An 18,405-nucleotide genomic window follows, 5' to 3' on the forward strand; every position below is an offset into this window, starting at 1 on the left:
GTTTTTGTAGTACGGCATAAATGAGTAGTTTGACTATTAGTACTGAGGACTTTCTGATGACAACATTGAGGGGAAAGTACTCAATTTTTTCCCATGGCCTGAACGAAAATGAGGACTTTGATAAGCACTTTTGTGATTAGGAGTAATGATAATATGAGTACTCATATGATACTCAGCTGTCTTGTAGGGAATGTACTTATACATACTGAACATATGTATGTATGTATGTAAATATATGTTCGTATGTAGACTTAATTTAATGCGAGCAGCTTTATATGTATGAAATATTCTCTATCTGCACTTAAATTTTCTTGTTTCTTTCAACTTTTTTCTCCTCCTATTTGGTTTGGAGATTAAACATTCATCCGTCCGATTTGCCTCCGGTCTTCTAATTTAATTCGGTAGTCCAACATCCGGAAAAGCCCAGCATCGTCCGCCGTCTGCGGTATTTATCTGTATGTACATATGTATGTGTGTAAACTATGTAGACATATGTATGTACGTTCGAAATCGAGCTCACGAAGGGCACAGCTTAATTTATAGTGTATGTAGTAAGTGTATTAGAAAGTAGATTTGGCTGCACCGCCACAAATTTAACTTCATTAAAAATAAGCAAAAAATTTTCCCCCACCGAATACTCTTGACTTGAATTTTTACAGAAACCTCGTTTCTTCTAGCGAGAAAACAAAATATTCTAAGTTTAGAAAATAGATAAATGGTTATCAGTATGAGATGTGCATGCCGAACTAAGGGTCTATTGTTACCTCTGCGCTTCCCAACCCCTACCAGTCCAAAAAAGTTGAGAAGAGTGCCGAGTCTATATTTTCTTTGTTATGCGTAGTCCTCTCACTTAACATTTTTTTTTTTAGTTCATTATCTGCAGTTTTTAGGACAAAAAAAAAATTACTTTCGAAAGCCATTTTGAAGGTCTCATTGAATAAAAAAGTACCTCAACACAGAAGAGACCCTAAGAAGGTATTTTTTTTGCGTTTAGGCGATGCAACTCCCTAAGCGATTTTGGTAGAGTCCAAAAAAGCACTACAGTCATTTCTCTTCTGTGCCAACTGGCGTCAATTGGAAATTCCAATCAAAGCCAAGTCCTGTTCCACCTGCTCTTTCTAACTCAGAGAAAGCCTTCCTCTTCCACTAATACCAACATCGCGACTGGCATTGAGTACTTTCAGAGCTGGGCACCAGACCAGCGCTCCATACGAAAATATGGGTCAGACTATAGTCGTGTACATGCAGTGTGCAATCTTTGGCTTCAATCTCCTTCTGTTGCCTAGCATTCTTTTGGCAGTATATAGGGCCACCGAAACCTTTAGTGTGGGTTTAGCGAGTGAAATCGAAAGAAAAAATTTGTGAGGTTTCTAGGAATATTAAAGTTAAAATATTTTCAAACACCTTCGCGGAAGGTTGGTCTTAAGTAGTACGAATATTTTTTTATTTTTTCAATTAATATTTTTAATTTTATATTAAATATCTAATTTTTATTTCTTTTATTAAATAATATTATAATTTTTTGTTAAATTATTTTCAATAAAATTACTTTTTACTTCATTTTATTAAATATCATTTTCTACTAAATTCATATTATTTTTCTTGTATGTTTTATTATTAAAACATTTGAATTTCATTCCATTTTTTATTTGTTTAATAGATTTAATTTAATTAATTTATTATTTTTAGCTAAATTTTATTTTTTTTTCAATTTTATTTAATTTTGTTTTTTTTTACATTATTTTATTTCATTTTTTTATATTATTTTAATTTTTTTGTTATTTTTTTACTTTATATAATTTGATTTAATTTAATTTAATTTTATTTTATTTTATTTTATTTTATTTTATTTTATTTCATTTTATTGTATTTCATTTTATTCTAATCTATTTTTATATTATTCCACAATTCCTCACCGGTCATGGTTACTTCCGGGAATATCTTCATAGAATGGGCAAGGTAGACTCAACGTTCTATCACTACTGTGGAAACCTCGAAGAAAACGTATACCATACACTCTTCACTTACGAGCACTTCTTGACTTCGCGCAGAATGTTGGAAGAAAGATACGGAGACATAACCCCGAACAACGTAATTGGGGTAATAATCTCCAGTGCAGACAAGTGGGAAGCAGTTGCGAGATACGTGTAATTCGTACTCCGCTGCAAACGAGCAGACGGGCGTCGGGGGACGCCTTGAGACTTTAGTAGCCGCTCCTGCATCTGAAGACATGCAGAATTGCGGTGCCAGATGTGGGATTTTTGCGCGGGAGGTTGGAGTTCGGGTTTAGTTATTTATAGTTTATTGTTTGTTATTTTTTATTAAATTTAATTTATTTTCACTTCATTTCATTTCTACTAAGTTGAATTTAATGTTATTTAAGTTTTTTTAATTTTGAATTAAAATTAATTTTTTTGTTATTTCATTAAAATTTATGTATTTTTGTGTTATCTTTTACTAAATTGGTACAGTTTTTACTAAATTTAGATTAATATTTTAATTTTGCCTTATTTTTTTCATTATTATTCATTATTATTTTCATTATTAAATTAAATTAATAGTATTTTTGTTCTTTATGCGATTCAATTAAAAAATGTTTATTATATATTATGAAACTAATTTTATTTAATACAATATCATATTTTCTGGCCAATTTTCGTCGTATATTTTGTTAATTTTGATTAGCTTCTTAGGCCAAACGTTTGTTTTACTTGCACTCTTCACCAATTAGGCCAAAGAAGCTCATCAAAATTAATTTTATTTTTTCGTTTTTAAATAAACTTACTTAAATACATATTTACAACTTTTTTAACTTTGAAATTTTTTTTTAGTTAATCTAGCTTTATTTAATTTTTTACTTTGTTTTGTTTTAGAAAACCAATAAATGCGAATTCAAATATAATCGCATAACAAAATAACAACGAGTTCTTCGCTCTGCCACAAACACATAAAATTTAATTTTGAATTCTTGATGAAAGGTATTTTATTTGGGGCACGATTTTAGCTGGCAAATATGTAAGTAGGTACATCTTTTTTTCCTGCTACCTTTTCCAATTTTTATTGATTTCCTTTCTGCAGTTTCCACTGCTAACTGAATGATTTTCTTTTGACGAATATACGAGTACATATTAGGGCTCGTAAAATTATCCGACTATTCGACTAATCGGTTAACCGATTATTCGATTCGTAACCGTTCGCATGCTTATTAGTCGGTTAATGGTATTCGAATAGTCGCCCGCCTTCGATTATTCGAATAGTTGCTTTGCTTCGACTACTCGAGCATTGTAGCAAATCGAATTTCAGTAACCGAACTTTCATTGAAATTTCTTTGACAAATGAAAAAAAAATTTTTTAAATATATACATGCACACATATGTATGTATATTCAGATACAAAAATGAGCGGACGCAAAAGGAGCTGGGTTTGGGATTTTTTCGAAAAATCAGAGGACGAAAAGGAAGTAACATGTTCCATATGTGGTGCAGTTTTGTGCTACAACTCCTCCACATCCTCACTGAACAACCATTTAACAAAAATCCATAACAAAAATCGCGAAAACGAGAGGTAGGTATTGCTTTAGCCATCGTCTCTAAAATATTTCGCAATAACATTTCAATAATTAGCGCACATTCAGCCGAAGCTTTCCACAGTGAAATTTCAAGCGATAGGCCCAACAAATCCAAGAAGAAGAGGCTAGAAGGTGACACAGCCGTCGTTACACACGAACGTCAAGAAGAAATTTCACGAGCAGTTGCACGTTTGATTTCAACCAACATGCTACCGCTTTCAATTGTGTCTTCCGATGGCTTCAGAGATTTTATGAAAGTGATAGAACCCGGCTACAAAGTTCCCTGCGTTAGAAGCATTCATTCTCGCTTGAAGCTATTATATAAATCCGTCAAAGACAATATATGCAATGAATTGGCGGAGGCATCAAGTGTTTCAATTTCTGTGGATGAATGGTCTTCTCGAACGCTGGATTCTTATATATCAGTAGAAGCTCAGTATTTTAACTCAAAATACGACTTGTGCACTGCTACGCTTTGTAACAAGCAGTTGGAAGGTATTAATGTAAACCCATAGAAAATCTACTTTTACTTAAATATTTTTTGTTCTTCCAGGAAGACCAAATGCAGATAATATTGCTTCCACTGTCGAATCAGTTTTAAATGATTGGAATATTTCAAATAAGGTTCAATCAATAACTCACGATAGTGCAGCAGTTATGAATGCTGCGGCACAGAAACTATTAAATATACCTGATAGTGTTAAGTGCAACGCTCATCTTCTGCAGTTGGTTGTTAAGGATGCAATTGGAGCCGTTCCACAGTTTACTGAAATATGCAAGAAAGCCAAAAATGTGTCTTCGTATTTTCATCGCTCAAGCGTAGCCAAAAATGCTCTTTCAATTCGCCAAGTACAGTTGGGAATTAAAGAAAATCGGCTAGTTCAATCTTGCGAGATTCGTTGGAACACGAAATTATACATGTGCGAAAGTATAATTTTAAACCGCAGTGCAATCTGCTTAGTTTTAGGAGATAGAGCAGTCACCAAATCATGCGATGCACTTAAACTTGAATTTACTGAAAGAGAATGGAACGAATTGGCGACTCTGGTGAGGGTTATAAATCCATTTGATAAAGCTACAACAGTGTTATGTAGCGCAAAAAGTGTAACGATGTCTTTGGTCCGTCCTATAATAAATCGGTTTACTCAAAATCATATGTCAGCATCTTCTACTGATGGAATAAATGAAAAAATATTTAAAGAATATGCCAGAAGATCTTTTTTTAAAAGATTTAACATTGGAAACAGTTGCGATGACATTCCTGCTTCTCTTGTAGCAACATTTTTGGATCCACGATATAAAAATTTGTATGACGAAGATGTTGAAACAAAAACCAAAATTCATGACTTTGTAAGAAGCTATTTAGAAAAAGAGAAATCAACAAATGTGGCAGAGCCCAAAGTAGAATCCACGGATTTGGACTTTTTGTTTGACGATGACACGTTGCCCAATGACGTGACGTCTCAGCTAGATTTATATATTGCAGAACCACAACTTGGTCATAATATTGATCCAATAACATGGTGGAAAACTCATAGCGAAATGTATCCTAATATTTTCAAGTTAGCCAAGCGTTATCTATGTATTCCAGCAACTTCAGCTTCAACGAACATTTTCTATTGGTGGAAACATTGTCTCTCAACGAAGAAGCTGCCTACTGCCACAAAATGTACACCTTCTCACATTTTTGTGCCAAAACAGACGTTTCTTAAAAGAAGTTAATATAGGATTTTAAGGTTTTTAATAACGATGTGTTTAAAAAACTATGGTATCCATATATACTATTTACATTTATGTTGTATTTCATCCTTTAATTTGGAAATAAATGATTCTTAAATATGGAAATAACATATTTTGGCAATTCACAATGTGTATTCAGAAACGTATTGCCTTATGGGGGTCTATATGGCACAAAATAACGGTGTATGCAAAAAAAACTATCCAAAAAATGTGTCTTATAATATAGCCCTTAACATTGATACCAAAGATTTGGTAATAATTAATATGGGATAGAATTTAATTTTATTTCCTCCAGTATTTTGCTGCACATTTCTTGCAAAAAAATTTTGCCTTAATTTGGCACATGCAATCTTATATATGTACTACGAATGTAACAAGACTTTTCATATACATATGTATATGTATCTGTAAATGCAAAAAAAACTCGAACTTAAAATATTCGATTAACCGAAAATGAACGGTTAACCGAATAATCTAAAGTGAACGGTTATCCGAATAGTCGACAGCCTTCGACTACTCGAATATTGCTAACCGATTAACAGTAGTCGACTTCAGTCAGATTCGAATAATTCGGTTAATCGATTAACCGAATAGCCCGAGCTCTAGTACATATGTATGTATCTATGTACATTAGACTGCATCACTCCCCATACAAAAAAAAATCGGTACTATGTTTCCATTGGAATTATAAAATCTATTATATTTTAAGACGTCCACCAAAATATTTCGAAAAAATATTAAGATTTAAGTGAGCTGGACCAATTTCAAAATACCTCCAAAAATGGAGTTTTTTATGAATAAAAATAGTTTCTTAAATTTTTATTTTTTTTTTTTAAATCCCCTAAAATGACAAAACGGGTTAAGCTTAAAAAATTTGCATAAAAATATTTAAAAAAAATTTGAACGGAATCGTAATGATGAGATTTTTGATGCTGTTTTTTAACTTTTTTCAAAGATTGGTATAAGAAAAACTTGAATAACTGAGCCTAAAGTCTTCTGATTTAGACTTAAGAGGTGTCGGTGGAAAGGTATTTTCTCACCCTTTTTATTTCTTTGCTAATAAAGACATTCAAAGGATGAAAGAGAAAGGTAGGATGAACGAACGTCATTCAAAGTTGAATTAAGATGTGTTGGTATTTAAAAAATTAAATTGGAATACGAATGACATTTTGTTTGGACAGAAGTAAAAACAGTCCCATAGGCCTAAATCAGAATAGTTTTGGCCCAGTTATTCAAGTTTTTCGTAAATCAATCTTTGAAAAAAGTAAAAAAACAGCATCGAAAATATCATTCTTACGATTCCGTTGAAAAGATTTTTAAATATTTTTATGCAGATTTTTTAAGCTTAATCTGTTTTGTCATCTGAGGGGACTTTTTTCAAAAAGTTCTTTAGGAAACTTTTTATTCATAAAAACTCCATTTTTGGAGGTATTTTAAAATCGGCCCAGCTAACTTAAATCTTAATATTTTTCCCAAATATTTTGGCGAACGTCTTAAAATATAATAAATTTTGTAATCCTGGCGGATAAACCGCAACTTTCTTTGGTGATGCAGTCTAATGTACATATGTATGTAAATATCTATGTAACGACAGTAATGATGCTGTCCACCCTTCGCGCTGTTGCTTTGCTTGCGGCTGGCTGCCTTTTGCATCTCAACATATGTAAATCCGTTTTTATTATTGTTGTCGTGTTACGCCTCCTTTTTGAAATGTAACAAGGATATTTACTCACGGCACAAATTTCAAAGCGCCGGTTGACTTTCGGCGTCCTGCTGTTATGCTGACTGCATCGCTTTTGTTGTTGTGATCGTACTTTTTTAAATTTTGTTATTGTTGTTGTTGTCTACTTTTGCCACAAAGTGTGATTATTGTAATGCTTTTGCAATACGCTTATCCTACCTTGACACCCTTTTGGGTGCCGCTTTTTTCCGCTAAATTTTTGTCATGCGGTACAAAGCTATGTACATACGTGACATACGTAGTTTATCCTCCCCTTTTAGCAGCTTATTTTACATACAAATATATGTACATATTTACTACTATTGTGGCGCTTTAGACCAACATGTGTATGTATGTTTGTAACTACTCGTTTATTTCCCTTTTAGCGGCAAGCGAACATCTTTCCCAACACAGGCACCCCCAAAATTTGTTCAGTCCTTTCCCTTTTCTCTATGCCAGGCTGAACTTGTGCTTACTTGCGCCCTGCTTATGTGCTTCACAAATTTATGTGCTTATATATATACATAAATAAATACCTACATATGTATGTACATATGAGTGTGCTCACCTTTCTAGCGGCGCGAAAATATTTCAATTTTCTCCCCGAATGATTACATTTTAAGTTTTTAACATAAAATTAATCTCCAATTCATCCGATTCGCACTCCCATGCCGCGGGCTTTTAATACGAGTACTATTTATTAAATTCTCCATGGCTCCGCGTAGTTATTTCCACACTCCATTCTTTTCAACTTCATCGCCAGTATCTGCCGTAGCCTGCTTTTGTTGTATTACAACATAATGACATTTTTTTATATATTTACATATTTTTTATAACACACAGATGCATACATTTTCCTAGATTCACTTCACCTAAGAGTATTAATCAGCGAATATAATCCGAATTATGTATGTATATCGAAGAATAATTACATTTAAATTTAAATTTTAGGTTGCGGAAATCCTCTGTTTTAACCATCGAATTACAATAAAATTGTACCAGATGCGTAATACATATGTATATGTACTATATGTACTGGTACATATAAATTAATTATAAATAAATTTACGTTCGAAATTTTGATGCAAATTTTTTGAATTCCCAAAATTTTGTATACAGTTTGCAGCTTGTTTTTATCATGGTTTCAGTTATAGCATGAACAACATTTTATAAAAATAAAAAAGTAAAATTTACTTAAAAAATATTCAGCCTTATCATGAGTTTTATTTTCCCGAACCGGATCGCTTTAATTTTTCGTTTCCATGTATTTGCTATGGGCAGATGAAAAATTTTTGGGAGATTTTTTGATTTTTGCGAAACTCAAGATAAGACAGATTGTGAATATTTAAATGAAATATGTACATATTTGAGTGGTCCAAAAAAAAATTTCCAAGATAGGGCTTGGGGCACCTTCCAACATTTTTCCTCTTGCCGAAAGAGGTGCTGGCACCAAACCTTACGTTTCTAAGTATACATTTCACTCTAGAAATATTGTGTACAAATGTTAATCAAACAATTGGTTAAGTAACCTAAAAACATTTCAAATTATAATTATCAAAAAAATTATCACAAGGCTCAGTTGTCATGACAACAGTACCTTTTTATAAAAATCGCGAATATTTTTGCAAGTTTCACAGCGATACAGTAGCGCATTTCAATGTCATTGATCACCCTGTATTGGTTACAGTAGAAAACTGACAGTTGGTCTAGATAGTTCAAATACCAAAAGGAAAAAACTGAGGGGGTGCCCCGTTTTCTAGGATGAAATTTTTTTCCTCATACATATGCAGTATGTATGTAGATATCCCCGTTAATTTTTTAAAATATGAAAATGTAAACTAATAAAGAATTTACATGACGCGATTTTTCAGGCAACTTTTAGTTGAAAGCAACAATCGCCTGATGTAAACGGCCTTTCAACTAATCACTTTCAATGAAATCGCTTGTGAAATTTGAATCATGTAAATTCCCTATAACCAACAGTTATCGAACGGGAGGTGCAAAAAAGCGCTACAGATTATGCAAATTTCATTTGCCTACAAATAGGCGTTTAACAGCGCGTGCGAGCAACACAAATGCGGTTATATGTACCAAAACATTTGTTAAACATGCTCATACCCGTGTGCACAAATTAGTAAAGCATAACACACACATACATACAAAGGTACCCAAATTCCTATTTACGAGTGTGTAAGTAGTACTTCATAAAGTCGCCGAAGCATTCGATCATTTGTTTGCAGTTAATGTTTGCTATTTTCACTGTTGCTGTACCTTTGGGTTTATTATACATACATACATACATACATATGCCTAACGGTCGATTTGCTTCGTATGCGGCTTAAATATACCCGTAGGTAGTACGCCGGTTAGGTAGCATCACATATTTTCCACTCATTTGCAATGGACGACTCATTAATTTTGCTGCTGATACGCCGCCCAACCTTTAGGCTACGGATTAAACCGCAAGCAGCACCATTAGAAGAGGTGCATACATATGCATGAGCATACTTACATACATATATATGTACGTGCATATATATACGGACATATGTACATACATGTATGTATGTATCTATACATACCAAATCCACTCGCATAAATGTGCTAATATTTTGCTGACTGTAAGAAATGGAGATTCTCCATGATATTGCGACAACCGCCAGTATTGTGTAAAGTATAAATCTGTGTACATACATATATCGAGCCCTAACCGCCAAAATAACGTAAGCGACATTTTTTTCAAAATTTTCTTTTTGATGCAGAAATGCATCTAGATGCCCTAGAAATATTTCTGCATCAAAAAGAAAATTTTGAAAAAAATGTCGCTTACGTTATTTTGGCGGTTAGGGCTCGATATGTATATGTACATATTTCACTGCGAGACAAACGTCAAACTCATTTCTAAGCAAAAGTTGTGGAGTTCATGAAAAAATGCAGTAAAGTAAGTGTGTTTCATTGCTATTTATACATACCTACTAAACATACCTACTACATATTGAGTAACTTTCAGTTGAAAGTTTAGTGTTTCAGGGTCGGCAATAATTTTTCACAGTTATGGCAGTTATAGCTGTGGGATGAATTTTAATTTCGTTTCAAATGAAAAAACTTAAATATAGTAGTAAGTAAAAAGTTACTGAAGGTAAGTGAGAATTATAGTACGTAGTACCTGCGATGTTAATCGATAACGGCGAGGAAGCGATAAAAGTAAGAAGGCAATAATTTAAACTCTAACAGTTTATTGCATTTCATTCCGTATACATATCAGCTTAAATCTCATGCAGAGTTTCGTAATATAAAATAAATAGCCGCATAGTCAATCTGAAGTCCACTGGGACCCCGCGATCATTATGAGTTAATCGGATTGCATATTTTTATTTTATTTTTTATTTTTTGAAAAATTGATTACCCACAGTTTGTTATTCAACCATAATTGGTTATCGAACGGGAATATTTGCTCCATCTTGCCAGGCATGATTATCCAGTGTTTCATTTACAAATATTTCCCATTTGACGGCCTTTTCAGTTTTTAACATTTAGCACGATTTTGTCATAAAAAGTGCATAATATATCAGTACTCTATGTAAAGAAAAGTCACGCGCTCCTTACAAAAAGTTAAATTATTAAATAAAGTCACGGTTTCACGCCCAATTGACTAAAAACCTTAGCAATTTCTAAGCAATAATTCAGCATATGAAATAGCTTTATTGAAAACAAAACTCATTAATCAAAGCAGAAGCTGTCAACTTAACAACAAATGGGAAATAGTACCAAAATCTGAGTTCCAACAAAGGTTGGAAATAAAACAAATTTGTCCTTATTTCCCCCTTGCTTATTAATACTATTTTTATCAAAAACAGTTTATTGATAGAAAGAAAAAGAACTTTGTTTATTCCAAAAATACAATTAAATAAGTGAGTAAGAGTGCAATGGGGTATAGTCGCTGTGCTGTGTATGCAGTTACAGTTGCACGGCTATACTCAATCTCGACTCTTGCGTCCTCGTTCGCGCACTCTGGGCAACGTGAGCAACACATTTGCGAAATGCGATAAACAATCCGAGTGGAGCCTTGGGTCACGGCAGAAAGCGAGGCAACTTCGGTGGGGCCACTCCGACTTATTCCGTTTAAGGGCTCACTGAAGTCTGCAGCGTCTGTTCACCAGTAGGTGCGGCTGCAAGCGGGTGTCTGCTTGGAGCAAGCGGCTCGCTATATAAACGTGTATTTGGTTGCGAAACCACCCCCGTCCCAGCAATGGGTTGTGCGCTGGGTTTGGGACCCGCCACGTAAAAACCCTTTCCAGTGAAGAAGCAAAACAATGCCTCGGATGAGACCCTCCTTATGATGACGGCCACGGCAAACGTTTAAAGGACTACTATTTGAGGGCATGCACCTGGAATGTCCAGACCCTTAATGGGGAAGGTGCCTCTGCCCGGCTGGTTGATGTCCTGGTAAGGATAAAAGCTGACATCACCGCCATCCAAGGAATGCATTGGACGGGGCAAGGCAAGCAATGACTGGGGCCTTGCGACGTCTACTACAGCTGCCATGTAAAGGAGCGCAAATTCGGAGTTGGATTTGTGGTGGGAGAGAGACTCCGTCGCCGAGTACTGTCTTTCACCCCGGTGGATGAGCGTCTAGCCATAATCCGCATCAAAGCGAGATTCTTAAACATCTCGCTCATCTGCGCCCACGCCTCGACGGAAGAGAAGGATGAGGTATCCCAGGATCTCTTCTCGCTCGTACGATCGCTGCCCCCGCCACGATATCAAAATCGTACTTGGCGACATCAATGCCAGGGTGGGCAGGGAAGGGATCTTTGGAACCACCGTCGGAAAATTCAGCCTCCACGACGAAACGTGCGACAACGGACTGAGGCTGATCTATTTCGCCGGGCCCAAAACATGGTAGTATGCAGTACTAGATTCAAGCATAAAAAGCTGTCTCCGGATCGAAAAACGAGAAACCAAATCTACCATGTTGTGATATATGGAAGGCATGCTTCCAGTATTTTGAACGTATATACACTCTGAGGCCCAAACATCGACTTGGGTGCAGCCAAGATACGCACCCGCCTCTGTGCAGCAAAAAATGTGCGCCCGAATATGCAAGGAAAGCTTAACGTCGAAAAGCTGCAATCACAACAGACAGCCAATGCATTCGCTACTCGACTCTCACACCTGCTCTCAGAGAGCACTCTTCAACAAACCGACATATGCGAGCAGTGGAACCACATTTCCCGCTCATTAAGTACCGCCGCCGAAGTAGTAGTCGGATTTCAGCGAGCCCGAAAGAACAACTGGTACGATGAGGAGTGTCAGGAAGCTGCAGAGAAAAAAGATGCCGCCTAAAGGGCCACGCTGCGATCGAGCGCAACGCGCGCTATGTGGGACCGCTGTAGGGATCTGAAGAGGGAAGCGAGACGTATTTGCCGCAATAAGAAGAGAGAGGCCGAAATACGTGAGTGCGAAGAGCTTGAAATGCTGGCCGACAGTAAGAATGCCCGAAAATTTTACCTGAGGCGACTTACGGAAGGTTTCGAGACCAGGGCGTACTCCTGTAAGAACAATAATGGCGACCTAGTCACCGCTGTTCAGAACGTACTTAAATTATGGAGGGAACACTTTTCCACGTTACTGAATGGTAGCTGCACGGAAAGTTGTGGAGAGGAAGAACTCGAGCCCCCAGTCGATGAATACGAATAGCAATAACGCGGCTGAAAAACAACAAAACTACTGGAGCTGACAGCCTGTCAGCTGAACTATTCAAGTACGGTGACGAGGAGTTGATAAGGTGCATGCATCAACTCTTATGCTGAATATGGTCAGATGAACGCATGCCCGACGACTGGGATTTAAGTGTGCTCTGCCCAATCCACATGAAAGGCGACCCCGCCATTCGAGGGTTGGGCATTTTAGAGTGAATATTCTAGTTAAGTATTCTATTCTGCTTTCCGTTAGATTTTGTCTTATTAATCAGTGCTTATGGCATATAACGTTTTTAAGGTAGATTTTAATGAATTGCTGGAAGTTTCACATTTTATCGGGAGAAATAATTTTATTTCCGTCTCACTCCGATAAATTTAAATTAGTACTGCGCGCGTCCCGATATCCCGCGTCCATCTCTAATCGATACCAAATACAGATACAAATAAATCCCTATAGATTCGAAACGAAAATTCCGCTCGATTCCCAAAACTCCAACGCGCTAAACAACGGGCAATGAACAATACGTTAATCTGACAACTGACAACGCAAAGCTCAATTAAGCTAAATATATACAGATGTAAGTACATACATATGTATGTACATATATGCATTCATGTATCTCCGTAAACTACCAAAAAGCTATCAGCTGAGTGTCAGCGCCCCAACTCCTTTGGGAAATGTCAGGAAGGTGTTTAGCAGAGCAGCTGAATGCGTAAGTGGAAAAGTATGGATACACACATACAAACTACTTTTAAATAAATGCTGCACAATATAGTATGAGTGCTTAAAACATTTACGGTGTTTAGCTGCAGGCTCGTAAATTATAATTTGCCGTCGGCAATGTTCAGCTCATTTTTCAACATCTTCTTGTTTGCCTTGCTGCGATTTTTTAGCCAAATAAATCTGGTGGGTAAGTACTAAATTGTCTCCTTGCGCCAATAACATCGATATATTATAGTTTACGATCCAACTATAAGTGCCGAAGATATGACAAAATAATTTAAAAAGTCGTTCCCTACGTTTAGAAAACAAAAAATAAAAATTGAATTGCCCTGCCAACATACTTTCAGACTCAGGGATGTACGGCGACCTTTTTTTCTGGTACGCTCTAATGTGTATGCGTATCTAAAGCGGAGCAGCAGTTGTGAAAGAGAATGAATAAAGTACGTAACGCAGGCATATAAAAAAGAAAAACTGCTGGGTGGCACATAAAACGGCAGTAACTTTACGGTACAGACACGCTTCTTGAAAGAAAACCAGAGCATAAGCTTTTAACTCTGATCATGATAGCCATAGTGGATATGTACTTACTTATGTATGTAAATATGTGTGCAAGTTTTTTATGTATGTATATATTTTAGATTATGTATATGTTTCCGAGTTTAACATTGCGTAGCGCCTAAGTACAACTACTCTTTCACCTTCAACTCTTCTCTTCTTACTTTTTTGTTAGTTACGTATAGTAGTTCGTAAAATCGTTACTTACATGATACTGTAAGGATATTCTCAACAAAGACTATAAACAAACCACTAGGTGGTGGCGCATTTTCTTTAACATTGTTTTAATTTCAGTATCCACTTCTCAGTATTTGTGTGAAGAGGATAGAGGAAAAAGCCACTATTTTGACCGGAATTGCAATCGGACCATGTCCTACCAAAATACCACCCAAAATTACAGTTTCTGAGAATACATGGGGGTCAAAAATACGTTTCTCCTATCCTGTTCCGGTGAGGCCATGCAGGTTCCTACTATATCATTTGTACTTTTAGGTCTAGCCTTGCAAGTAGAAGATAACCAGTGCGACCGTAAGAGAACTGTTTTTGAGCGCACAAGGACCTAACTTCCGATTGGCTTACCGTTATCTTATAGTTATATAGCCAACCGTTTGCTTTGTCTGGAAAATGCTGCAGTGTTCTGAAAGCAAAAATTCTAGACTGATGAAGAGTTCCCAACAGAAGATCCCTCCAACGAGGATTCCTTTAAACTTCACACCCCACTGATCACTTGAGGGTACTTATGTGAGTAAATGAAGCGCTGATTGAATGCAGTCGAACCGCCCAATTATCTGTGTTATCAGGAACGAATTCGAAGGTATAGTGGCTGATCTTAGAGTCAGCTAAGCATCCAGTGCTCCCGTGTCTAAACACAGCCCACTCACTGCAGCAGCGACTTTAAATACGTTGCCGACGGGTTTGGAGACAGGAAATAAGCGCTGGGGGGCTAAGTATGGTGAATATGGTGGATGGCGTAACAGTTCGCAGCCCAATTGATGGATTTTTTCTTAGGTGACTACAGAAGTGTACATCCGTGCATTGTCTTGATGGAACAGCACTTTTTTATTGGCCAAGCGCGGTCGTTTCAGAAGAATAGCTGCGAATTGCCCGGTCGACAGACCCTTTTTGGGCTTCTTTGGTGCACTTCTTGGTATATGGGGTATTGTGGTGGATCCATGTTTTGTCAGTGGTTACGAAACGGGGCAAAAACTCGTTCGGATTGCAACTGAACATCGCCAAATACTCATTTGAAGTAGTCAAACAGATGCGTTTACCGTCGAGTGTGAGTGAGCGCGGCACCCATTGCGCTGATAGCTTTTTTATTTCCAAATATTCATGTAAAAGGTGATGAACCCACTTAATTGAGATGCTTACAGCCTCAGTCACTTCACACTTCCGTTCTTCGATGGTCCAATATTCTTCGATGGTCTAATATCATTCCATAGATTTTATGGACGATTTCTGGCGCGTGGGGACGCGACGTCTTTTGGGCGACCTGAACTTTCGTAGTCACTTGTGCTGGTACGACCTCAACGGAACTCAGGAAACCCCGTTTAACCATTGAAATTGATGGTGCAGCATTCCCAGAGTGTTTGGTTTCGGTAATGGATTTTTTACGTAAAAACTAATGCTTAATCAGCACACGAAATTCCCTTTTTTCATTTTAGTTAAAATTCTTAGAGATGGTTTGCTTTGAATGGCTGCCAAACACAAATAAAATGGCGCAGCTTGCTCAAAATTTTAAAGCATAATTATTGGCACTTGGAGGAAGCAGTATTGCATTTAAATTTACTGCGCGGGAAATTAAATAAATCACTAAATTTTCGAATTGCACTCACTTCACTTTTTCAAAGAAAGCCAGAAGCTTATCTCTTTAAGAGATGGATTTGAAGATGTCCGATAGTTTCATTTCCGATGTCGGCTTAGAAAATGGCGAATTGATTCTCATCTTCTCTCTGGGGTACAATGCCCCACCCCCCCCTTCCCCTACTAAAGCTAATAACCTCAAATACAAGCTGTATCTTAAAGCTTAGAATCCAGCTCTAAAGAAAATCACAATAAATATTTTTTATTGAAATTATCTGTGGACTTTTGACAAACCAACTTCTCTCGAGTGAGGTAATTTTCTCTTCAAAGCTGTAATTTATTGAGTTGTCGATTGAAATTTTTATGTTCAGTCATTAATAGGAGTAGTTCAAGATGCTATCTGAATGAAATTTAAATAAAAATAATAAATTTTTAAATGGAAGTTGCTTAAAATTTACTCTAATTTTCAACTTACAGCGGTTGTTTTGTCAAAAGTGCGCAGATACATATGTAGTTACGAGGAGGGCTTATCCGTCTCTCTGGCCACGGGAACTTTTATTATTCGGGAAACTTCGTGAATGTGTCAAAAAAAGAATTTTAGGATTAAGATGAACGATGAGGAGCCCGGATGGTTGTTCAAATAAAGGAAAGATTATGATGCATTTTGGAACGAATTTCCGTCATCCCTTTTCCAATTTGGTTTGGAGACAAACCGGTTTCGGTTGTGCCATCTTCAGTGTCATGGCGGAAATTCGCTCCAAAATACATACATCATACACCCACCCTCTGTCGGAAACAACAACAACCAAAAAGGAAAAGACAGACTAAATACCACTCATTTCGACTTACCTGTTTATAACTGGACGCTGTTGTTATAAAAGCTACTACTGCTCCCCACCAGAGTTGAAAACTCAATCTCCTGCGTTTAAAGTGCGAAGTTGAAAGCGTTTTTTCTCGCTCCTGCTACACAACACACAATTGATGTACACTGTTGCCACACTTTTTCACTACACAATTTGGTATGTGTTTTTAACTGTTAGCTGATTCGTTAAATTCCTCTGTTACCAACTCGAAGTTATTAATACATACGATTACTACTTACAAATACATATGTATATTGATATGCTCACACAGCCAAGTAAATTAGATATAAAAATTTGATTGTGATAGATTTCATTAAGTTTTAAATTCTGTGAGCTTATATAATTTTTTTTTTTGTTGCGATTTTTCCCACTTTGAATTTTTTTGCAATATTCTTTGTACAGCTGGTAACACTTTTAAGTAGCTATCACTAGAAAAGAAATAAAATTAAATTTACTAAAGTAAAAACTTTATGCGCCAGCAAATAAATGACAAAAATACTAAGCGATCGATTGATAAAACTTCGAAACGGTCGGCAAGGAGAATCACTTTTACTTTCACTGTGATTTTGCGACTTAATGTACTTATTTATTGCGAAAATTTGCGCTTTTTATTTTGTTTGAACATCGTTGTTGTGTACACTAAGCTGTGTTAATTGTGTTTTTTGTTACTTTTTAAGTTTTTCTTTTGCTTGCTTATTTTCTTTTTAGTGCTTTTGTTTGCGCATTAAATTAAGAAACTTGTTTGTTTTACTGGCCCTGTTGACTTTTTAGTGTCATTAATATTTGCACATGCTTATGCATTAATTTTTTTTTTAACTTTTTACGAAATACATATGTAGTTAGTTATCTCGATAAAATTTACTGTTACAGTCACACTTTGAAAAATTTTCACTTCCTTTGTGGCCTACCGTACGAATTTTACACGTTTTTTTTTGTTTTGTATGAAAAATGCTTAAAGTGGTATAAGTTATTCACAAATACTGCAAATAAATACTTCCATGAAAGGAAAATAACTCCAACAAATAAAAAGTTCAAGTTTTTTGTTCTATTGTTAATCTTTTAGTACAAATGAGACCCTTCTAAAAACAACTACACTTCCCTTATTTTTTCTATAGCTAATCCATCAATACCACTGCCGTCGGTGGGGCTTTCATAGGTTAGAGAGAGAGAGAGAGAGAGATAGAGGCAAAGGAAGTCTGAAGTAGGACAAAAGAACGTATAGATGTATGCATCTAGGCAACTCACAAAAAGTCTCCACAATGTACATATTTGGCAACTATAGCTATAAAATTATGAAGTACTTTGCTAAGCGAAGAATAATAATTATTGTGTGCGTCTACTTTCGGCTCGGCAAAGAATTCAAAAATAGAGCTCGATGAAGTAAGCATTTGAAGGAACTACATATTCTAGGCAAAGCAAGATCTCTTTCTCTATCCTCGGGAGCGAGGAGTACCAAAAAAGAAGCAAAGACGAACTAAAATTATAATGACACGGATAGTTCGCTTCAGTTATCGACAGAGAAGTAGTCGAAGCTTGTTTTGTTCTCGGCTCAAAGTCGACAAATGGTTGCAGAGTCCAAATGAAACAACACCGAATTTGGGCCGTTTGGGAAGAAGAATAAATGAACACAATGAAATTTTTATGTTCAGAGAATTCTTCCACATTAGGGATGCTAACTTGCATTTTCGCTAGAGAATATTCAACGCTTGTTTTGTTCTTGGCCTAAAGCC

At 36.1% G+C, this 18,405-nt stretch overlaps 2 protein-coding genes across 2 annotated transcripts in view; one reads left to right on the forward strand and one right to left on the reverse strand.

Moving 5' to 3' along the window:
* Positions 1-18,405, reverse strand: part of LOC118742778 (cAMP-dependent protein kinase type II regulatory subunit-like) — a gene marked incomplete at its 3' end in the record, with an annotated part of 395,139 nt that overhangs the window by 370,212 nt on the left and 6,522 nt on the right. The window contains 1 exon segment of the mRNA XM_036475114.1: positions 16,662-17,103.
* LOC118742777 (zinc finger BED domain-containing protein 1-like) lies at positions 3,314-4,139 on the forward strand. Its single transcript, XM_036475113.1, has 2 exons — positions 3,314-3,564; positions 3,624-4,139. Exons 1-2 carry the CDS (start codon positions 3,374-3,376, stop codon positions 4,081-4,083), a joined length of 651 nt encoding a protein of 216 aa, XP_036331006.1. The 5' UTR covers positions 3,314-3,373; the 3' UTR covers positions 4,084-4,139.

This window comes from Rhagoletis pomonella, unplaced genomic scaffold (genome assembly GCF_013731165.1).
Source record: "Rhagoletis pomonella isolate Grant_MI unplaced genomic scaffold, Rhpom_1.0 Rhpom_scaffold_00007, whole genome shotgun sequence".
NCBI classification, from domain to species: domain Eukaryota; kingdom Metazoa; phylum Arthropoda; class Insecta; order Diptera; family Tephritidae; genus Rhagoletis; species Rhagoletis pomonella.

Coding starts and splice junctions, on each gene's coding strand:
- LOC118742777 (XM_036475113.1), top strand. CDS start 3,374: ATGTATGTATATTCAGATACAAAAATGAGCGGACGCAAAAGGAGCTGG. Junction 3,565..3,623: donor AAAAATCGCGAAAACGAGAG/GTAGGTATTGCT, acceptor TTCAATAATTAG/CGCACATTCAGCCGAAGCTT.